This window comes from Belonocnema kinseyi, chromosome 8 (genome assembly GCF_010883055.1).
Source record: "Belonocnema kinseyi isolate 2016_QV_RU_SX_M_011 chromosome 8, B_treatae_v1, whole genome shotgun sequence".
NCBI classification, from domain to species: domain Eukaryota; kingdom Metazoa; phylum Arthropoda; class Insecta; order Hymenoptera; family Cynipidae; genus Belonocnema; species Belonocnema kinseyi.
The window spans coordinates 54,090,577-54,114,755 of NC_046664.1; the positions used below are offsets into that span (position 1 = coordinate 54,090,577).

Consider the following 24,179-nt stretch of genomic DNA (forward strand, 5'->3'; position numbering starts at 1 on the left):
GATAAAATCTATCAATGTTATCACTCTGTTGATTTACTATCTCATTTTAATCATCTATCTTCTCTAATTTAAAAGCAATCGATAAATACGAATCAAAATGCTCAACAGCAGCAGCAGCAGCAACAACCGCCAAATCACACGAGACAATCGCATCACAATCACCATGGCCATAATAATCATGGCCATCGGAATCGAGATCGTGGCCGAGGTCACTACCGTCGTCACTTTGAGAAAGCCAGACAAACCGACTCGACCTCCAGATGACAATGGGCCGACTATCTTAAATCCTGGTCTCTCTCTTCACCGAGTGTAGCCACTATGATTAAAATTAGTAGCATAGTCTCTGTAATATACCCTGGCTGCAGTCTAACTTTTAATCGTATCTGTATTCCAAAATTGTAGGCATTGCTGTCTAGCAACATTTCCATTGTCAGAGCTCCTGGCACTGGATATGTTGAAATGGAAATTGAAATTATTGAAATCTGCAAGGGGTGTCTGAATAGACTGAAGTCGAGGTGCTTTCTTTTTCGCCTCGATCGAATCAGTGGCTCTTTGAATTATTTCAAATTACGTTTAGCTAGATTGTCGATTGATCAAAAACCAACAGAATTTTGGATTTTACAAGAATTTTCAAGGGGAAACAGCTGACGATAGTATAATTTAGGCTCATGGTCTTATTTTATTTTTTTGTTATTATGAAGAATCAATCATTCGAGGGGTAAACGGACAAAACCTGATAAATCTCTTCTAATTATTAAACAGAGGGTGTCTACCCTACCTGGGAAATCTGAAAAACTTGGAATTTTCAGGGCATTTTTTTTAAGACAGGGAACTTTTTAGAGATTGCTTTAGTTTTTTTTTTATTGCAACATTAAATTGAGTAATAATGATTTATCATTTGTATAATTAGCTTCGTATCAATGTATTGAACTATTTTATTGAAAATTCGTTTTTTTTCTGAAAATAATTTTTTTGACTGAAAACTCATTATTTTGGTTGAATCCCATTATTCTTTCATTATAAATTTTAATTCCACTTGCAACTTTGATTATTTTGTTAAAAATTATTTTTTCTGACTGAAAATGTAACTGTTCAATGTTTGGTTAAAAAATGATCTTTTATAGTTAAAAACTTTGATTTTTTGGTAGAAATTGATCTTCTGGGTTGAAAATCAATCTTTTTGTTTGAAATTTAATCATTGTAGTTTAAGACTCATCATTTGAGTTAAAAATTCATGTTTTTGGTTTCAAATTCATTTATTTCAGTTGAAGATTCATAATTTTAGTCGAAAATTAATCGCTTTGTTGGAAAATGTAACTATTTTTCAAAACTTATTTTTATCTTTGTTGCAAATTGTTCTTTTTTTTACCGACTAAAGCATTCATTTTTAACTGAAAATTTATTCACTTGTTGGTTGACTTTTATCATTTAAATGAAAATTCCCGTATTTTTTCAAAAATTCGTCTGCTTTAGTGGAAATTAATCTTCTTAGTTAAAAATTAATCTTTTTGGTTAAAATATCAATTATTCCAGTTAAAGATTGATCATTTCAGTTATGAAGTCCTTTTTTGTTTTGTTTAAAATTCATCTAATTGGTTAAAAAATGTTTTTTTTTTATAGTTAATAATTCAAATATTTCATTGAAAGTTCATGGATTTTGTTGAAAAATCGTCTTTTTGGTAGAAAATTCATCTCCTTGGTTAAAAATTCAAACATCCCAAAATAATTTTTCATCATTTTAGTTGGAAATTTATCTTTTTGGTTGCAAATAAAACTACTTGATTGAAATTTAATTAGAATTGGTTTTTAAAATAAAATTTAAAATAAAATTGTTTTAGTTCAAATTTCAGCTATTTGTTTGAAAATTGATCTTTTTGGTCGAAAGTTCAACTATTTGGTTAAAAATTCATTTACCTTTTTGAAAATGCTAATTTTTATTTAAAAAGCTATGAATTCTAAGCGATTTAAATTGAATTTTATATAGTACCCACATTAATTTTACCAAAATATGCCCTGAATTTTAAGTGTAAGTAAATAAAAAATATTAAAAAAAAAATTATTATTCAAATTCATGGACTTTAGAGAAAAATTCAAGAAATGATTAATTATGTTTTTAGTATTATTTAATTACTTATTTAATTGATCGTGCTAAAATATTTAACAATATCTTATAATATTCAATGCGTTTCTAAAAACTAAAAAAAAAAACATTATTTATAATAATTTCGCCAAAAATTATAGCTGAAAAAACCTGGAATTGTTAGGGAATTTTTTCCCAGGATTTGAGTAGACACCCTGGATTATTAAAGAGAGAGGGAACTTTCAGAAACAAATTGATTGCACGAAATTAATTCGTGTGGAATTTCTTGTTATCAGAATGGATTGCTCAGATTTTGTTGAATTATTCCTAATTTAGGCAAGAATAATTTTGATAATTTTTGAAAGGCACCATCTATTGTAGATATTCCTTTAAAATAATATATTATTTTGCAAGGGGTACATGATAATTTATAATTTAGCTGTACTCCGATTACAAGATTACATCTGATTGAACAATTTGAAGCTTTAAAAGTTTAATATTCTAAAATCTAAAGGGTTTTAAGGATCGGGCAAAATATTGCTATTGTTAGTTGTAATTAATTTTGGGAGAGAACTGAAGAGAAACTTTAGAAAACTATTTTTCAAATTAATATATTTTATTTAACAATTGTAATTTAGTTTTGTTTTCTTTCTTCTTAGATAAAATTGGTAATAGTTATTTAATACTGATTTGCTAAAAAAACTCTTTGGTAGGTTTTTATAGCAACAATTTTATTCAAGAATTATACAATTGTTAATTGTATAAACAATTTTTTTCTTTAACATTTTTTTCTTAAGCCACTATAATTTTTGATCCAATTAAGGCATTTTTTTTATTTGTTTCCAGAAAAGGGGTTTAAAAAAAAACGCCGCCTTTTCGGTGAATATTAAAAGTCAATTTTCTCAAAAAACCCACATTTATATTGTTTACCAATTTTTTGTTGGATTTTTACTTTCGCGAGAAAGAATAAAATCGAACTTTCGAATTTTTCTCGTAAATAACTAAAGATACGAAAAAAAATATAGGAAAATAGTTTGAACATTTGAAAAAGTTTGTTACTTGATTGTAATATTTCGCACTATTTATGAGAAAACTTAAAAAATTCCATTTTCATAAACTAAAAAATTCTGAATAAGTAAAAAAACTTGATTAAATGTACAAAAATTTTTCTTAACATTTTTTTCGTAACTTTCGTTTGAGAGAAAAATGTGAAAATTAGATTTTATAAAAAAATTCTCCTGGAAATTAAAAAAATTCAATTATGTAAAAAGTTATAGAGTTCAAGATATCTTTTTTTATTTTTAAATAAAAACGTACCACAGAGATTTTTATCAAATCTCGCAAAAAAGAAAATAAGCCCTACAAATTTAGGATTAAATAAGAAATGTACCTTTTACCTAAGGAGAAAGATTTAATTTCAAAATTTTAAACCCCTAAACTTTTCCGAATTCAAAATTTAAAGAATTCCTGTTAAATATCTTTAAAAATCCTGATAATTACAGGTGTAAAAAATTGAGAATTTTCATAATACATTAAAAAATATTATTAAAAAATAAATATTATTTAGAAATTAAATGTTCCAAGAAAGGTCAATTTAAATTTAAAAATGTAAAAAATTAAACAGTTTTATAAATTGTGGCGTTTACAATTGCACAATTTCTAAATTAGAATCGTTATAATTTGCAGAACTTCAAATTAAAATGCTCTAATTTATACAATTTCTAAGTTCGTATAAACATTTACGGTTTGAAATTTCATTAATAGAAAATTGAAAAATATTTTGAAGTTTGAATATTCGAAGCAGTCACTTTGTCTAATTTTAAACCATGATTTAAGAATTTCTGTTTATAAAGTGATTGCAATTTTTGTAAAAAATTAGAGAAAATATGTACCCCTCATTGTTTTGTCTAGTTTTAGTTGCAATAGGTAGAGAAAATATTAAAAATTTACGATCGCGATTTTTCAAATGTTCTCTATTGACGGCAAATTCGATCGATTAGTAAAAGTAGAGTTAATTATTAAATACGATGATTTTTAATATAATTAGATAATTAATTAATAATTAATTTATTGTGACTAGTCTTCTTTACGTTCTTTAAGATTTAATTATACAAATTTTAATTATGAAAAGTAGATCCACGATCTGCGATTATTGTTAGAATTTGTTTGAAGATCTTGATAAGTGTAAAATATTATTTAGTTTCTTTAAAAACCGCGTTTTATACCATGTAATGGCTATTTTTTTGTACTTTATTAAAATTCTTCTTTATATAAATGTACCTACGAATCTTTATATTAGCTTGTGAGGATACATTATCGCAAGTTTTAAGCTACGATTATTTTATACTTTACGCTTGACTGTGATATTTTCCGATGAAAATAATCATTTATTTCTTGTGTATTTGTTTAGTTCAGGGTGTCTACTCACCTGGAGAACCTGGAATTATCAGGGAATTTTTATATATCTAAAAAAAAACTGGAAATATCAGGGTTTTTTTCTCAGATAATTTTTTTTTTAGAGAATATGTGTACATTTTTTTAATTCGTATAATATAAAATTAAATAACAATGTTTTTTCTTTGCTAAAAGAAGCCTTATATTACTGGATTTAAATATCCTCTTGAAAATTGGTCTTTTTTGGTTGCAAATTTAACTACTTTTGGTAGAAATTGATTTATTTGGTTGAAATATTTTAGTATGGAATTCTATTATTTGGTTGATAATGAATTTTTTTGGTTAAAAACTTGAATATTTTTGTCGAAAATTCAACTGTTTTGTGAAAAATTTGTCTTTTTATCTTGGAAAGTTCAACAATTTGGTTTAAATTTTTCTCATTCTTGGTAGAAAATTAACCTTTTTATTATTTGAAAGTTCGTATTCAATTTGAAAATTCATCTATTTTAGTACAATTTTCATCTTTTTAGTAACTATTGCAACGGCCTCGTTAAAAAATTAATGTCTTTTGGTTAAAAATTCAACTATTTTGTTGAAAACTCGCCTTTTTTTTATTGAAGATTCATCATTTGAGTTGAAAATTCATCTCTTTCATTGAAAAATGAACTATTTTGATGGAGATTCGTATCTTTTTGCATGAAAATAAATTTTTCAAACGAAAATTTAATTATTCTATTTTTTGGATGAAAATTTATAGTTTTAAATGAAAATTCAAAGGTTTGCTTGAAAATTCGTGTATTTTGTTAGAAATTCAAACTTATGCTTGCGAAATCAACAGTTTCAAATATCTACTCTCTTGACTGAAAAAATATTTTTTAGTTTAAAATTCGTATTTTTTTGTTTGACTTTAACTTTTTTTTTTAAATTTACAATAAAAATTTTTTTTTGACTAAATTAACAACTTATACATTTTTTGTTGAGAATTAATCTTTTAACGATTTTGTTAAAAAATTGTTTTTTGTTGTTAAAAATTAATTTTTTTAAACTGAAAATATAAGTATTCCATTTTTGGTTGAGATTTTATCTTCTTTAGATGCAAATGCATGTATTTTATTTAAAATTTAACCATTTCTTTAGGAGATTCATCATGCTAGTTGAAAATTCATCACTTTGGTTAAAAATTTAATCATTTTTTTGAAAATTCTTTTTTATCTTGGCTGATAATAAATTTTTCAACCAAAAATTGAAGTTCAATTTTTGGTTAAAGCTTTATCTTCTTAGTTGAAAATTCAAATGATTGTTTGAAAATTCATCCTTTTTCGTAGAAATTTAATCTTCTCGGTCGGAAAGTCAGTTTTGCTTAAAGATTCAACAGTTTGGTTAAAAAATTTTCTATCTTATCTGGAAAATATAATTAATATCTTTTTTGGTTGAAATATCAAATATTAATATTTTCTGTTGAGAATTGATCTTTTTGGTTGAAAATTTGAACTACTTGGTTCAAACTTTAACTATGTTGTTAAAAATTCGTTTATTTTTGCAAATTAATTTTTTCAACTGAAACTGTAGAAATTAAAATTTTTTAAAAAACTATTTCTGTCGAAAATTCATCATATTAGTTGATAATTTAACTTTTGTTTTGAACATTCTTATTTATCTTGGTTGAGAATAAACTTTTTTAACTGAAAATTTAACGGAACTTGAAAAGTATAGAAAGATAAAATAAAAATTTCTTTTAATTATTATTAACATTTGTAGACTTCTGGGACAAATTCAAAAAATGATTAATTATTTTATTAGTCTTTTTTTCTTTCAAATCTTTCTAAATTAAAAATATTAATTAAATCAAAGTTACTTTGTCAAGTAAAAAACCACAGTTATTTAATTTTACATATTAATAGTACTATTCATAAAATTTATATATTTAAAAAGTCTGAAAAAAACATTATTCATAATAAAATCCTGAAATTGTACATATGTTTCGAGTGGATTGTTTTAAAAAAATGCGAAATTCTTGAACAGCTCCGTACTATGAAAAATAATACCTGGAATTGTCAGGGTATTTTTTTCCAGGTTTTTAGTAGACACCCTGTTGTTTCCAAACTCCTAGATTTGGGGCAATCACCCAGAAATTAAAAAAAAACAAACAAAGAAATCAGAAAATGATTTCTTTTCAAAAAGGCAGATAGTGAAGATCTGAAAAAATTTAAAGACAGTGTAATAATTAACCAATAAGATCGAATATAGAAATGTAGAGCTAGTAAATATTGTTACTGCAAAAAAACTTGTCAGTGCGCCCAAAACTTAATACGTATCCAGAATAATATTCATAATATAATAATTATTATCAATTTTCGTATGATTTTTATGTGATAATGTGAAGTATAAAATATGAAGGATAGGTATAAATAAATAGGATCCTTTTGAAAAAAGGAGAATTGTATTAATAGTTGTAAACCTTTTTGCAAAAAGGATTTTATTACCGATCTCTTCTTAATGAGTGCTGCTTATGAATTGCACAATAAATAATCTATTTATTAGAATAGAACATTTATAACTTTTCTAATAACTTTGTTATGCCTTGCGAGGCAGTTGTGGCATTATTTCTACACTATTGTCCTATTGTATTGACAATGAAACTTGATTTGTATACTTTGCGTATAATAAAAATCTGCACAGTAATTATAATATAATTCTAGATTTAAATATGTTTGACACAAACCGAAATTTTCGGCACTAAACTCTTGCGAGGACTTAAAACGGAGCTGACATATTTCCAAGAAATTCAAGGGTACCCGAAAAATATTAACAAAAGCATCAATAAAAAAAGAATGTGGATCTGGAGGATCAAATTTTATTGTGACATTGATATATTAATCCCATCTAAAAAATTGGTTTGTTATATTGAATTTTCTGGAACCGACAGTAAGATTTCTGAAATTTTGTTTATGATTTAGGTTTCATTTAAAAAGATTAATTTTAACCTTTGAAAATTTCAATATATGTCGAAAAAATATCTGAAAGATTTTAAGACAATTTTTTTTTATATTTGCGGTATTGAAATTTTTGTAATAAAACTTTTAATTACTTCAAAAGATATTTTTAAGTTTTAGACGTTTTCGAAAGAAACAAAAATAATTGAAAGTTTTCAGAAATTGTAAAAAAATATAGATTTTTACCAATTTTAAAGCGATTTCAGGTTTTTAAAAGGTTTTAGGGAAACAAAAATTTTACTTGAAATTCCAGGTAAATTTTGAATTTACTTTTAATTTTGAAAAATTCATTTTATGAAAGTATTTCGTGAGATTTAAACATATTTCAAATGATTTCCTAAAATTTTAGAACATAATGTTGGAAATTCTAAAGCCATTTTTAAAACCAAATTTTAAACTTAAAAAGAGTTCAACAGATTTCAAACAAAATGTAAATTTTAGGAGATTTGTAACAAAAAATTTAGAAGCTTCTTAAGAATTTTGAAAGGTTTGAAGAGAATGTAGAAAAAATTCCTAAGATTTCCGGATAATTATAAATAATTTTTTTATTCATCCAAATTTATTTTTTATGAGCACATTTTAAAAGGTTTTAAAAAATTTAGAAAATTGTGAAAAAAAGAATCTGGCAGACTTTAAATTAATTTTGTTTAAGTTTGCAGATTTTTTCCAAAATTGTAATACAAATTTATATTTAGAAGATATTTATAATTTTGTTTTAAATTTCAAAAATAATTTAAAATTGAAAAATATTCCCAAGAAACTGAAACGAAATGTAGATTTTTAAAGATTTCGGAAGGTTTCTGAATAATAAAAAAGTGTTCTTGATAAAGGTTATTCTTTATTTTCATTACTTTATTTTTTTAAATTATTTCAAAACATTACAAAATATTTTCAAACACCAATACAGAAGTTTAATCAATTTTTTTTTTTAATTTTCATTCATCAAGAAGTTCTAAATATTTTGGAAAATTATATTTATACAGTCTGAAAGCAAATAAACGCCGAAACTTGAAACATAAATTTTTTAATTTTTATTAAAAAAGATGTCCTTTGGCTTAAAAATGCCTCTTATTTCATATAATGATTTAATTTTAAAAAATTAAGTTGCAATTGTTTGGATTTAAATCATTTGTTTTTGCTTAAAGATTTAACTATATTGTTGAAAGTTTTTTTTTAATGAATTAAAAAATTTAACTGCTTTTTCTTTTTAATTAAGAATTCTTTCTATATTTAAATACCAACTATTTATTTTTTCATTCAGAATTCATCATTTTAGTTGAAAATTCGCCTTTTTTGACAGAAAATTAATCCTTTTGGTAGAAAATTCACGTAATTTATTTGGAAATTTAACTAATTGTTTACACATTAACTTTTTGGTTGGAAACTCAAATTTTTGTGTTACAAAATTCCAAATAAATAATTTCATGATAAAATTTAGTCATGAATGTTTTTCTAAACATTATTGATAAAATAGAAATATTGGCAAATGACTGTGTTCTTAAATTAAGAGAAGATTAAGAATAAAGATTGATGGAAAAGTTTTAAATGATAGGGTTTTATTTTAAAAGATTAATTATGGGTTATGAAGATTTCGAAATAAGTCGAAGAAAAATCTGGAAGATTTAAACAATTTTTTTTTTATTTTATAGGATTTAAAAAACGTTGCGTCAAATTAATTGTTTTAAAATATCAATAGAAGTGTTAGAAGTTTAAAAAAATTGAATCCTCAAGAATCTGGATAGGCTTCAAGAAAAAAAAACCAAAAAGAAAGTTAAAAAATATATCAAAACGTTGTATAAACTTTCAAAAAAGAAAAATTTTGCAATTTTTCTAGATTTTAAAATTTTAGAAGAAATTCGAGTAAATTTAAGAGCTATTTAGAAATCTTGAAACGATTCAAAAATAATTTACAACTTGTACAGATTTTAATTTTTCTTTTAAAAATACATTTATGAAAAATTAAAACACAACTTTTAAATGGTTTCAAACGAATAAACACTAATGATTTTTTATTTTAAAAAAATTAATTTGCAACGAAAATTTAAAACATTTCAAAATGTTTCCTAAAGTTTTGAAAAAAATCTGAAATATTTTAAGGCATTTTTTTATTTTGTAGTTCTATAAAAAGTTGTAGAAAAACTTTGCATCTTTCAAAACATAGTTCGAAGTTGTAAAAAGATTAAAAAGCAATTTAAACTTTGAGAAGATTTTTAAAATATTCAGAAAAAAATGCAGATTCTTGAATATTTTGTAAAAGAGACTTTTTAAAATACTTCAAAATATTTCCAAAATTGTCGAAAAATAATCTGAAAGATTTCCAAAAATTGAAGAAATATTTTATATTTGTTTTATTTTAAACAGAATTGAATTTTCTTCTGAAATTTTGTAAAAAAATCGTGAAATAAAATTATACTTTTTCTTCAGATATGAAATATTCAAATATTCAAAATTTTCTGAAGAATCTTAGGAAAATTATATTTATATAACATTAAAAACTAATAAATTAATAAATTTAAAAAAATAGTCTCGCATTTTTTATTACAAATAATTTTTTCTCAAAGTAAAATTGTGTTGATTTTTTTTTCTTTCTTGACCTCTTTTGGTGAATTCAACTTTTTTTATTTTAAATCAAAATATTTTTTAGCTGACACATCAACAAACAGATTTTTAGATGAGAATTCATCTTTTGATTTTGTAAAATTAAACTTGGTTAAAAATTAAACTATTTTCTTAAACCTTAATTTTATAGATTTAAGATACATAATTTTAGTTGAAAAGTAATCTGTTTTGGTTAAGGCTTAAACTATTTCGTTCAAAAAAGTTTTTTTTTCTATATAAATTCCACTTTTCTATGGTTAAAATAAAAACCTTTTTCAGTAGAAATATCAAAACTATTATATTTTTAATTAAGAATTCATATTTTTTGGTTGAAAACAAATAAATGTAAAAATAAGTAGTTATTGGAAATTCTTTTTTTTCAAATTGTTAATTACTTTCCCCTTGAAATGGAAAATATTATTAGAAAGAACCATTTTTTCGATTCAAGTCCTCGGAATAGAGAAGAAATTTAAATATAAACTATCACATGATACATCACGAAACATTACAATATATTAAAATATTTTAAATCTTTGATTAAATGCTTCTATAGATCAAAAATCGCTAATATGACATTTTAATAAATAATAACAATATCGATGCAGACTAACGAGTGGCGTTTTCTCTTTTGTACAAAATTCTATAACTATTGAGGATGGTGGTCTACCATTTCGCCACCTGGTGCCGAAAACTGGTACTAGAAAGAGTAGGTACCATTTTAAAGATGTACATTAATTTTTTTTATTAAATGCACTTAAACTGCAAAATAAATTTTCTAACTTTTATAAATTTTAGAGTTCAAACATTCAGATTCAGTTCTAAAAATATAAATCCACGTTATCATTACCAATGTTCGAAAGTCTAAATTGAAGAATCAACGAATTAAAAAATTGTCAAAATTATGTTATTTGAAGCAATTTTAAGCCAGAAACATTAAAAATTGAACGATTATATTTTTTTATAAACTGAACACTTCTTAAATTAAAAGTTAAATTATTTATATTTCAAAGGGTTAAAAAATCCTTAAAACGCTTCCCAACTTTATTTGAAAATCTTGAAACATCTACGTGTTATTCACATGTTTTTTTTTCAAATTTTTTATTATTTTTGAACTTTAAAACACCCCTTAAAATTAATCCAATTTTTTCTAATTTTTTTTTAATTCTGCCAAATTAAATAAATTTCCTTAAAATCTTCCACATTCATTTTTGATAATTTCGTAAATCTTTCTAAGTCCTTTTAAATAATCACTCAAAATCATATTTTCAAAATAAAAATCATTTTCAATTTTCATAGGAAATGTTTTTTTATGTTTTGAAGCCATCCAAAATTCTTAAAAAGCTTTTAAATTTTTTGTTTGAAATCTGCAAAAATCTAGATTTTGTTTGACAATTTGACTTAAAAATTAAATTTTTTAAATAGAAAAATTAAAATGTAACGTTCAAAATTTAGTTTTTAATATTTACTATAACTACCGATTTTAAATAAACAGTCATATATTTCTAAATATTAATTAATTCTTATTTATCTTAATTAAAAAATTCCAAATTGAATACATTATTTTGAAGTTATTTTAAAATCGAAAATAGTTTATAAATTTTCAATCAGGCGTTTACATTTGTTTAACTAATAAGACTTTCCAATTGAAATAGTTTACATAATTTTTAACGTTAGAAACTGGAAATTATAAAATTGCAAACTGATTTCGAATCGTCTTGTACAATTAATTATTATTTACTTTAAAATTTTTAAAGGACAGTTCAAGTTTAAAAATCACTATTAATTTATATTGACAGTTGACCTACTAAAAATATTTTTTATCTAAAATCTTCGATTTCAAATGAATCTAATTTTCAATGTCTTAGGTCTTTAAAACTGTATTTTAAAATTCTTTAAAATAAAATGTACACTTAACCATTAAAATCTCAAATAAAAAATTTGTTAAAGTGGAAGATTTTGGAAATACGCATTCTAAAATATATTGCATATATAATTGAAAAAGATCACAATTTAACTAATTATTTAAAAAACGATGGAAATCACAGTCGGACAAATTTTTGTCTTAAATTTGTAAAATTTCCGGTTAAAAAATAAATTCACTATCATTTCCCGGTCTCATAAGATTCCCGATTACCCAGTCCAGCGGCCACCCTGCGATTGGAATTTAAATAAGAATTCTATCCTAACTTTTAGATCAGTTTTTAAATATTAAATCCATTTAAGTTTATAATATTTTAAAAATCACAATAAAGGGAACAATGATCGCTTATTATTGCTTTTTTTTTTTTTTTTTTTTTTGAAGAAAAATACTTCTGTACAAAAATGTGTTTTTTTTTTTTACCTTATTAGAAACAAATTGTATCTAAACCCCTTTGTCTCGAAAAAATACTTATTTTTAGTATCCAATAAATACTTTAAGCTCCGCAACAAAAGTCGTTAAAACACTTTTATGCGGAAATTAAAATGGATCTTTGAAATCGTACCTATTCTCTCTAGTTAGGGTTTTTGTCACCAGGTGGCGTATCGCACTTTAATCTTTCCCAATAGATTCGAAGATTAGAGTAGTAAAAAATCCTGTAACTTTAGTAATATTAATACTACTGTTAAAATATTTAAAAACGACATCTAAAACTTTCAAAGGTATTTGTCTAATTTTAAAGCTACCACAGTCACAGTTCTGATTATGTACAATTATTATTACTAATACTTTACGGATTAGACCAAAGTCCTGGTGTTGTTTGGAGATGAAATCGTAGAAATTGGTCTGTTATTATAACAATTTGGAGTGAGGACTTGAAACTTGAGCAAATTCTGGTCCTCTTTGAATTTTTCTATTTTGATTTGCAACTCGTTAACACCTGACTGAATTGGAGTCATCAGATGTTTACTTTTTGACAAAACATCAGTTATTTTCGTCAATAATACTGGATTGAGTGCCGGTGGCGATGGGAAGTTCGTTGAAGAAAGTCCGAGAGATGTTCCGTCCGCGTATCCTTCATCAATACTTTCTTCTGAAATTCTAGTCATCGACTTGAGCTGTTCCTTTAACTCCTGAAAATACAATATATGAAAATTACAAATATTAATAATTAACAAAAAGGTTTGATTTTCAAAATTAATACTATTCCGAGGGTTTGGCCAATCGACTTGGTCGAATTTCTCGAATTACAGAAGATTTTTCCCAAAATTTTCAAGATTTCAAACAATTTCAAACACTTAAAACAATTTTAAAGATTTTACAAATATTAAAAAATTTCAAGAGATGTCACAAATTTGCAAAGATTTCAAAATATTATAAATGTTTCACAGCTTTTAACATATTTCAGAAGATTTTAAAGATTTCAAAACATTCAAAAGAATTGAGAAGATTTCAAACATTTCAAAATTTGCATAGGATCAAAAAAATATTTTCAAAGATAAAAAAATCCAAAAGACTACAGACTTTTAAAAATTCCAAATGATTTCAAAAATTCCAAAAAATAAAAAAATTCAAGAAGATTTAAAATCTTTCAATGTGTTTTCAAATATTTCTTAAAGATTTCAAAGATTTTAAAAATATTTAAAAATTTCAAAAATTTCAAAATATTACAAACGTTTCAAAATCTTACAACATATTTCCAAACATTTTAAAGATTACAACAGATTTCAAAATTTTTTTTAAATTTCACAAAGATTTAAAAAGATATTTCCGAAAATTTACAAAGATTACAATTTTTTTAAGATTACAAAAGCATCAGGTATATTCACAAATTTTAAAGATTTTAAAAGATTTCAAACATTTTAAAGCCTTCAAATTTTTTTAAAGATTTCAGTAAGATTGAAAATCGTTCATAAAGATTTTAAAACATTACAGAGTATTAAAAAGATTTCCGAAATTTGAAAAGATTCCAATTATTTTACAAATATTTCAATATTACACAAAGATTTAAAGACATTTAAAACTATTTCCACATATTTACGAAGACTTCCAAAGATACCACAGATTTAAAAACATTACAAATAATTTGAAAAATGCAGAATCATGAGAAACATTGTAAAAATTTCAAAATATTTCAATAATTAAACAAATATCTAAAATGTTTAAATATTTTCAAAGATTTGAAAAGATATTTTTAAATTTTACACAGATTTCAAAATATTATAAACGTTTCGAAACTTACAACATATTTCCGAACATTTTGAAGATTCCAAAAGATTACATAGAATTACTGATTTCCAAACTTTTAAAATATTTCAAAAATATTTCAATAATTTTGCAAATATTTAAAGATTTCACAAATATATAAAAAGAGATTTTCTTTAGTCTTTTCACAAGTTTTAAAGATTTAAAAAGATTTCAAACATTTCAAAGCTTTCAGTTTTTTTTTAAGATTTCAGTAAGATTAAAAATCCTTCATGACAATTTTAAAACATTAAAGAGACTTAATAAGATTTCAAAAAGATTTCCGAAATTAAAAAACATTTTTATTATTTTACACATATTTCAATATTTCACAAAGATTTTGAAACACATTACAAACTATTGCAAAATATTTACAAAGACTTGCAAAGAAACCACAGACTTTAAAACATTACAAAGTATTTTAAAAAATGCATAACAATGAGAAACCTTTAAAATCTCTTTAAATATTTCAATGGTTTAACAAATATATTTTTTGTTTAATATTTACAAAGATTTCAAAATATTATAAATGTTTCAAAGCATTTAACATATTTCAGAAGATTTCAAAACATTCCAAAGAATTGAGAAGATTTCAAACATTTCAAAATTTTCAAAAGATTTCAAAAATATTTCCAAAGATTAAAAAAAAATCCAAAAGACTACATACTTTTAAAATTTTCAAAGATTTCACAAATATTTAAAGATTTCAAAATATTATAAATGTTTCAAAGCTTACAACATATTTACGAACATTTTGAAAATTTAAAAACATTCCAAACAATTAAAAAGATTTTAATTTTTTTTAAAGATTTCAGTCAGATTAAAAATCTTTCATAAAGATTTGAAAAGATTACAGAGAATAAAAAAGATCTCACAAAGATTTCCGAAATTTAAAAAGATTTCAATTATTTTACAAATATTACAATATTTCAAAAAGATTTGAAAGGACATTTAAAACTATTTCACAATATTTTAAAATACTTTCAAAGATACCCAAAATTAAAAACAACTATAAATAATTTTAAAAAATGCACAAACAGGAGAAACCTTCAATTTTTTAAAAATATTTCAATGGTTTAAAAAATATTAAAATTTTTCTAAATATTTAAAAAGATTTAAAAATATTATCAATGTTTCAAACCATTCAATATATTTCAGAAGATTTTAAAGATTTAAAAAAATTCCAAAGAATTAGAAAGATTGCAAATATTTCAAAATATTTTCAAAGATTACAGAGAATTAAAAAGATCTCAAAAAGATTTCTGAAATTTAAAAAGATTTCAATTATTTTAAAAATATTTTACAAAGATTTGAAAGGACATTTTAAACTATTTCAAAATATTTACAAAGACATCCAAAGATACCAAATATTTAAAAACATTACAATTTAAAACAATGCACTAACATGAGAAACCTTTAAAAAATTTCAAAAAATGTCAATGATTTAAGAAATATTTAAATATTTTAAAAGATATTTCATAATATTTTCAAAAATTTACAAATATTTCCAAGAAATATTACATCAATTTCAAAAGATTAGAAAGGGAGCAAATATTTCCAAAGTTTAAAAGATTTCAGAGATTTCAACGGTTTATAAATATTTCAATATTTCACAGAGATTTGAAAAGCTATTACAAAATATTTACAAAGAATTCCAAAGATAGAAAGATACCAAAGATTTCAAAAGATCATAAAGAATAAAAGAATGTAACACACATTTTGAACATTTTGAAAATTTCAAACGATTTAAATGATTTTACAAATATTTCAAGATTTACAAAGATTTCAGAATAGTTCAAAGATTATAAAAAAATTTCACAAAGATTTAAAAAGATTACAAAAACAAAAGATTTCGCAATAATTTAAATGCTTTTACAGATATTTGAAGGTTTCAAAATATTTTAAAAGATTTCAAAGATTTCAAAGACATCAAAATATTTCAAAGAATTCGCTGAAATTTCAAAGATTCAAAAATACTTTAAAGCATTTGAAACATTACAAAGGTTTCAAAATATTTCAGAATATTTCAAAAGGATTTAACAAGATGTCAACGATTTCAAAATATTTCAAACTTTTTAAAAACTTTAAATGATTCTGCAAATTAATTAAAAGCTTTAAAACATTTCAAATATTTCAAATCTTTTAAACAAATTTTCAACGATTTTAAGGATTGCAAAGTATTCCAAAGATTGCAATGGTTTTAAAAATACTTGAATATTTCAAAAAATTTCAAACACTTCAAAGCGTTTTAAAAAATTCAGAAAAATTTAAATATTTCAAAAAGTTCCGAACATTTCAAAGCTTTTAAAAAACTTGACAACATTTTTAATATTTCAATAAGACTTAAAAAGATTGAAATGATTTTACAAATATTTAAAGAGTTAAAAACATTTTTAACCTTTTAAATCTTTTTAAACAATCCGAAGATTTAAAATATTTCAAAAAGATTTCAAACGTTTCATATCTTTCAAAATATTTCAGAATATTTCAAAGATTTCAAAAATACTTCAACAGATTTTAATTATTTTAAAAATACTAGAAAAATCTAAAAAGATTCCAAAATATTGCAAACATCATTTAATGATTTCAGAAGATATTGGCGAAATATTTTAAAGATTTAAAAAGATATTTCAAAATTTTCCCCAAAATGTATAGATTTCGAATAATTTTAAAGACGTAAAAGAAATCACAGGAATTTCAGAAGATTATAAAGGTATATTTCCGAAGTTTTGAAGGTTTAAAAATATTTCAAGGATTTCAAAAGATTACAAACGTTTCAAAGCTTTCAACATATTTTACAAGATTTTAAAAAAGTCAGCAAGATTGAAAATCTTTCAGAAATATTTGAGAATATCACGAAAAATGACAAAGATTTCACAAAGATTCAAAAATTTAGAAATATTTAAATGATTTTAAAAATATTCAAAGTTTTCAAAAGATATTAAAAAGTATTTCAAAATATTTCCAAAGATAGAAAGATACCAAAGATATAAAAACATTGCAAAGAATTAAAAAGATTTCAAAAAGGCTGCGAAAGATTTTAAAAGATTACAAAACATGTGTCAAATATTTTAAAGCCTTCGAAAGATTTCAAAACACTATAAAGAATTAAAAAGATTAAATAAATTAAAAAATATTCCAGTAATTTCGCAAAGATTTCAAAAATTTCGCCAGGATTTTAAAAAAATTTCAAAAGATTTTGAAGGATTTGGAAAAATATAAGATTTGAAAACATTACAACGATTTAAAGGATTTTACAAAGATTAAAAACATTTCGGAAAGGTTTAAAATATTGAAAAATTTTCAAAGGCTTTCGATGATTTTACAAATATTTCAAAAGATTTACAACGATTTTAAAGATTTCGCAACAATTTCAACAGATCTCAAAATATTTTGAAGATTTCACAAAAATTTTTCAATATTGCAGACATCAAAGTATTTCCAAATATTTCAAAGAATCTAGATTTCCAGAGCGATCAACGCATTGTACTGGTCAGAAAAAATATTTTATAAATTCTGAAAGAATCCATACCTTGTTTTCATCAAGGGCTTGCTTAAGATATTCTTTCACAGAATCCTCCGTTTTACTTGCCTAGAAAATGTACCAAAAAACTGGGTAAATAACACATATTTTGAAACAGACCGACTATAAAAAAAATATAAATAAATACTTTTTAAAACAAAAATTTAAAAATAAAATTTGCCCTCAAACTAAAAAAATACAAAAAATTATACTAAATATTTTTCATATTAAGTTCTTAGTTTCTAATCTGAAAAATATAAAGTAGGGATCATTTTCCAAAAATAATAAATCGATTAATGGATAAAAAATATACCTCATCCTTCTTCCGTTTGTCATCATTCTGGGAAATTAAATTCTCCAGCCTCTGGACTTTCCTCTTCTCCTTCTTCAGTTTCTTCAAAAGAGAACTATTTGCATTAAAAGAAAGTAACTTGAGCCTCTTGCTTTCTTCCAAAGCTCCCTGCATCAAAGTAACTTTCTCCTCTAAATCCGAGTTCCTCGCCTTGACAACTTTAAATTGTGAAATCATTTTCGCGAGTTGAGTCTGAAGTTGAGAAATCGCCTCTTCCACCTGTCTCTGATTCTGCCTCGAAGTCATCAAAGAAGACTGCACAGCTTCGTTTTCAGATCTCAATTTCTCAGCCTCGAAGCGACTCTCCCTCAAGTTTTCCGCCAACTTGTTCTTCTCCGTTTCGCACATCTGCATGTTATCTTCCATTGAAGAAATCAGAGCGCAGTGCTTTCCAAATGCTTTTTCCATAGAAAGCTTCGCAGATTCTGCAATCGAAAGCCTTTGTTCAAGCAGATTTAACTGAGATTTGGTCTCTCTCAATTCTTCCTCCGTAGCCTCTAGCTTTGTCGATAGATCTGGAGTGAACTCAGAAATTGGAACTGAAGATACTCCGTTTTCATTTTCGGTCCTCTTATCAAGGATTTCCTCAATCCTTAATCGCAGATTACTAATCTCATTGTGGAGAAGGCCCTTTTCTTCCTTGAATTTTGAAACCAAATCCGCGTACTCCTGGTTCACTTGCTTGGATTGAAGAGTCACTTCTGCCAAACTTTGCTGTTTTTGTCGCAGAAGTTCCTTGTAGGTTCTGATTTCGATCTGCAAGATTTTTTCATTTGCCTGCGTTCCGTGCAGTTGCTCCTGGTACCATTTCGTCGAATTTTCAGCCGAAGCTAGTCGATTAGCTGAATCTTTTAAATTATTCTCGAGTTTGAATTTCTCTTGCAATGCGGACTGCGCGTCTACATAAAGTTCAGTGATCTTGTCCTTTAAGCCTTGATTAGCCGCGCTTTTCGAATTTAACTCTATTCTCAAGGTTGCCAGGTCGACTCGAAGACGCTCGTTTTCCAACTCCAGGGAAGCGACTCGTTTCGATAATTCAATGTTTGATAAATCGGGAGTCGAGAGGCGTAGTCGGAATTCGTCGTTTAATTGATGCAAGGAATCTCCGGATGTTACGGAATCTAGTTCACATCGAGAAGAATCCGAAAAACTGTCCATGGTGGTTTTATAACTGACGGTATGACATAGCTTAAATAACTGCAAAGAAAACGAAAATACGGACAATGTTATACGACTAAAACAATGCTGGATAGAAGAAATTAATGAGAAATAGATTTATTGAAAATAAAACAAAATATATAAGTAAGGAACCTTTTCAGGAATAGTAACTGATTATAACTAACTAGAAAAAATAATACGATAATATATAATTAATAATTGTAAATGGATATTAAAATAGCTACAACGGCTTTGATACATTTTCTAATTTAATTATAATTGGCTTTTAGTAATTTGTAACTTTCATTAAAATATTATATTTTATCTCGGTGGGAATAAGAAGAAAAAAAAATATTCGAAAATTTGTTCAGGTTTGAATGTTTATATTTTAAAATTATACAATTTCGCACATATTTTTTAAATTAGTCAATCTTTCAGATTGGAAATTGAAGATGCTTTAATTTGTAATATGCGCTTAAAATTTTAAAATGTATTAATAAAATTTCTTAAATTTGGTTGATTTTCACGGAAGAAATTTCACATTTAAATCTTCTAAAGTACATAATTTTTTATTGTAAATTTTCATCATTAAAAACACGTCAATTTTAAAGATTTACAATTTAAATTTACGCAATTTTGAAGATTTTTAATTGAAAATTCTTAGATTTTGTGAATATAGAATTACAAATTATTTTATTTTTAAGATTTATAATCTAAAGGTACAGAATTTGAAGAATTTCTTTGAATACTTTATTTTTGAAGATTTACAACTGGAAACTTCTTTATTTTCATGATTTGCAAATAAATATGTTTGAATTTGAAAGATGTACAATGAATTTGCTTTTTAATTTTAAACTTCTATAAATAAAAAGTTTGGAAACTTAGATGAATTTGACGATTTTGGAAATCAAAAATCAAATTACATTCTTCCAAAAGAAATTAATTTTCAACGAAATGGTTAAGTATTTAACCAAATTTATTGGATTTTCAACTAAGCAGATAAATTTTCTACCGAAAAACATTCATTTAAAAAAAAAAGCATTTTTAACCAAGAAATGAATTTTCGACCAAAAAGACGATTTTTCAACAAAATACAGAATTTTTTAACTCAAGAAGACACAATTTCAACTAGACACGGAATAATTACAATTTCAGTTAAAAAAATTAATTTTTGCAAGAAAAAAAACATTGTCAACAAAATACATGAATCGTTAATAAAAAAAGAGCAATATTTAACAAAAAAGCGAATTTTCAACAAAATAGTTCAATATTCAACCAGAGAAATAACTTTTGGCCAAAAATAAAATAGTTACATTTTCAGTCAAAGAAATTAATTTTAAACCAAATAAATAAATTTTTTATGAAATAGTTATTTTTGCAACCAAGCGGATGAATTTTCATCGTAGAAGATTTAATTTCTCACAAAAAAGACAAATTTAAAAAAAAAGATGGAATGGGTAAATTCTCAATTAAAAAGTTAATTTAAAATGAAAAAAACGAGTTTTTAACCAAAAAAATTAATTTTTAACAAGAACACTTATAATAGTTATATTGGCAGTTAAAAAATTAATTTTTAATTAAAAAAACGAATTTTCAACTAAAGAAATGAATTTTCAACCAAGAGGATTTAAAGAAATTTTCAACTAAAAATATGCATTTTCAACCAAGAAGATGAATAAGTCATTTAAAAGATTAATATTCTACCACAAATGACGATTTTTCAGCAAAATATCGTTTTTTCAACTTTTGATTTTTCGTTAAAAAATTAATTTTTATCTGAAAAAACGAAATTTCAACAAAAACAGATGCATGTTTCCAAAAAAAGACACTGATCCATTTTTAAGATGTTTATAATTGAAAATTCGCGAATTTCTTTAGGTTTGAATGTTTATATTTTAAAATATACAATTTCGCTCATATTTTTAAAATTAGTCCATCTGGCAGATTTTAGATTGAAGATCTTTTTTTTTTTTTAATATAATTTAAAATTATGTAGTATTGAATCTTTTTTCTTTAAGTTTAATTTTGAATAATTACGACTGAGATCTCTTAAAATTTTTAAATGTATCAATAAAATTTCTTAAATTTGGTTAATTTTGAAAAAAGAAATTTCACATGTAAATCTTCAAAAGTGCATAATTCTGTTATTGTAAATTTTCAACATTAAAAACTGTTCAATTTTCAAGATTTGCAGTTTAAATTTACGCAATTTTGGAAACTTCCAATTAAAAATTCTTACATTTTGAGAAAATAGAATTACAAATTTATTTTAAAAATTGAAAATCAAAAGTCAAATAATATTCTTCCAAAAGAAATTAATTTTCAACCAAATAAAATGAATTTTCAACGAAATATTAAAATTTTTAACCAAACGAATGAATTTTCACCCAAGGAGATAAATTTTCTACCAACAAAGATTAATTAACAAAATTTTTTGTAACCAAAGAAATTAATTTTCAACTAAAAAGATAAATAAGTCACTGAGAAAAATAATATTCTACCACAAAAGAAGATTTTTCAACAAAATACAGAAATTTTAACTGAAACAGATACACTTTCAAACTAATACGGAATAGTTACAATTTCAGTTAAAAGCCGAATTTTTGCCTAAAAAAAAAAAAATTCTGCCAAAAAATACCAATTTTCAACAAAATGAATGAATTTTCAATTAAAAAATATCAATTATCAACACAAAAAAGCAAATTTTCAACAAAATAGTTCAATATTCAACAAAATAGATGCATTTTTGCCCAAAAATAGCAAAGTTACATTTTCAGTAAAAGAAATTAATTTTCAACGAAATAGTTAAATTTCCAACCAAACAGATAAAATATTTGAACATAGAACATCTAATTTCTAATAAAAAGGATAAATTTCCGAAAAAGATGGAATAGGTAAACTCTCAATTAAAAAATTAATTTAAGATTAACAAAAAAAAGTTTTTAACCCATAAAATGAATTTTTAAAGAGAAAACTTGGAATAGTTACATTTTCAGTTAAAAAATTAATTTTTAATTTTTAAAAACTTAATTTTAAACTAAAGAAATGAAATTCCAAACAAGAAGATTAATTTTCTATAAAAAAAGATTAATTAAAAAATGTATAAATTTTCAAACAAATATTCGACTTTTTCAAGAAATTTTTAACTAAAGATACGGGTTTTCAACCAAAAACTTGAATAAGTCATTAAGATTAATGTTCTACAACAAAAGACACTTTTACAGCAAAAAACAAAAAAAAAAGGAATTTTTATAAAATATTTGAATTTTACATATAAAGAATGAATATTCTACCAAAAGAAGACAGATTTTCAACAAAATACATGAATATTCAACTAAAAAAGAAACATTTTTGAAAGCGTTAAAAAAAATAATTTCAAATTTTTTTGTTTAATTGTAAGATTTCTGAAATTAGGATATTGAAACTAAATAGTTAAAAAAGTTAATTGTCAAATTGTCCATAATGATTTTTAAAATTCAATCATTTAAATCAGAAGTGAAAAATTACAAACTTGAAAATCAAAGATAAGGTTTTATACTAATAAACTACATTGACGTGCAGAAAGTCGCGAAACAAAAAAAAACCACCCGAAAAGCAAGCCGAAACTTTAATGTCAAAAGAATGAATTGACAGTAGATTATTTTGAATAATAAATAGAAAACAATAACAGTAGATCTCAACAGAACCACTGCTGATCAAAGATATATTTTTTTAAATCTACATTTTCTTACCTTCTTTTATTTGACTTTTTTCGTTTTCTTCTCAGTAGAATGTGTGGCAGCTGATGAAAATCACGGATAAGAATTCGATTTGCACTTTGAATACTTGACAGGGTCTAAAGTAATTAACGTAAAGACAGAAGCATCACAAATTGACATATGTTTACATGCTTCATTCGATTTTAATTCCATTTCGGTTGTAAGAAACAGCACAATAAGTTAACCTCACTTTAAAAAAATATTCGGACGCTCATGAATAATATTCGACGTCTTTTTTGTTGATATAAGCACCGATTTTAATCACAGCATCCAAATTATAAACAACATGCTCTGCGAAAGTCGTGACGTCATTCAGAAGAATAAAAAGTGGAAGTTGAAATGAGTGGGTGGAATCAAAGTTGGTGGAATGCGCACAAATGCGCAAAAGCGGTTTCAAGTGGTCAAGATATTTCCAAGAACTTTATTTTCTTGAGTCATAAATTAAAATACAAAACAATATATATTTGTTTAATCAAAGAAATTTTATCATTTACTCACAATTTTATTCATTTAACATAACCTAAAGGTCACTGAAAGGACTGTATTTATTTTGTAAATATCATTTTCCTTGAATAAAAATAATTTTTTCTTCACCCAAAAACTATTGTTTTATTGTAAGAGAACTTTTTCTATTTAAAATTATGAATCAATCAAAAATATAAATAAGATGACTTTTTTATTGATCGACAACAGATGACAGATGTGAGAAAAATGACATTTGACAAATTGAGTCAGAGATTTGACAGTCAGCAGGCAGTCAGGCTATCCAACATGGAGATATCAAACTTTGGAAATGATACCAGAGATCTCTGATGATACTTAATATGCATTTATACTTAAAAAAATTAATTATCGAGTTGAAATCTTCTATTTATTGTGTAATATAAACTACATATTTTGTACCAAAACAAATGGCAACTTATGCAATTAAATTAAATTCAATTGTTCTTTGTGGGTTGACGTTACTGAGCTATATGTTCCCGCGAATATTCAAACTTCTTTTAAAATTACTGCAGAATTAAATGAATAAACTTTATCCAATTATTTAAAATAAGCATACTACGAAGGAAGGATTGTCACACAATATAAAATTAATATAAAACTAAGTTATCTATTTTAAAAAGAAAATGAAAACTCGATAATAATTAAATATAATTATTT

At 24.0% G+C, this 24,179-nt stretch overlaps 2 protein-coding genes across 5 annotated transcripts in view; one reads left to right on the plus strand and one right to left on the minus strand.

Annotated features, from left to right (window-relative positions):
• Nucleotides 1-1,015, plus strand: part of LOC117178236 (E3 ubiquitin-protein ligase RNF25) — a 27,900-nt gene extending 26,885 nt beyond the window's left edge. The window contains exon 6 of one of the 2 annotated variants that reach the window (XM_033369563.1): nt 76-1,015. In XM_033369563.1, coding sequence (XP_033225454.1) covers nt 76-264 — 189 coding nt within the window. In that variant the 3' untranslated portion in view covers nt 265-1,015. The remainder of the gene's footprint in view (nt 1-75) is intronic. The other variant, XM_033369564.1, reaches the window with a different exon arrangement.
• Nucleotides 1,016-12,341: 11,326 nt separating this feature from the next.
• Nucleotides 12,342-23,696, minus strand: LOC117178984 (plasminogen-binding group A streptococcal M-like protein PAM). Of its 3 annotated transcripts, none has more exons than XM_033370583.1 (5): nt 23,517-23,696; nt 22,992-23,041; nt 18,064-19,299; nt 17,760-17,819; nt 12,342-13,116 (listed from the first exon to the last, which is right to left on the minus strand). In XM_033370583.1, exons 3-5 carry the CDS (start codon nt 19,258-19,260, stop codon nt 12,781-12,783), a joined length of 1,593 nt encoding a protein of 530 aa, XP_033226474.1. In that variant the 5' UTR covers nt 19,261-19,299; nt 22,992-23,041; nt 23,517-23,696; the 3' UTR covers nt 12,342-12,780. The 3 variants fall into 3 exon arrangements, with proteins under 3 accessions (XP_033226474.1, XP_033226473.1, XP_033226472.1); XM_033370582.1 differs by having other exon boundaries at nt 22,992-23,095; XM_033370581.1 differs by lacking the exon at nt 23,517-23,696 and adding an exon at nt 23,209-23,509 and having other exon boundaries at nt 22,992-23,095.
• Between the last annotated feature and the right edge of the window lie 483 nt (nt 23,697-24,179).

Excerpts from the sequence above, each read along its gene's own strand:
- LOC117178984 (XM_033370583.1), bottom strand. The coding sequence starts at position 19,260 with ATGGACAGTTTTTCGGATTCTTCTCGATGTGAACTAGATTCCGTAACA. Across the intron at positions 17,820-18,063 it reads ACAAACGGAAGAAGGATGAG|GCAAGTAAAACGGAGGATTC; the intron begins GTATATTTTTTA and ends TACATTTTCTAG. Across the intron at positions 13,117-17,759 it reads AAGCCCTTGATGAAAACAAG|GAGTTAAAGGAACAGCTCAA; the intron begins GTATGGATTCTT and ends TTGTATTTTCAG.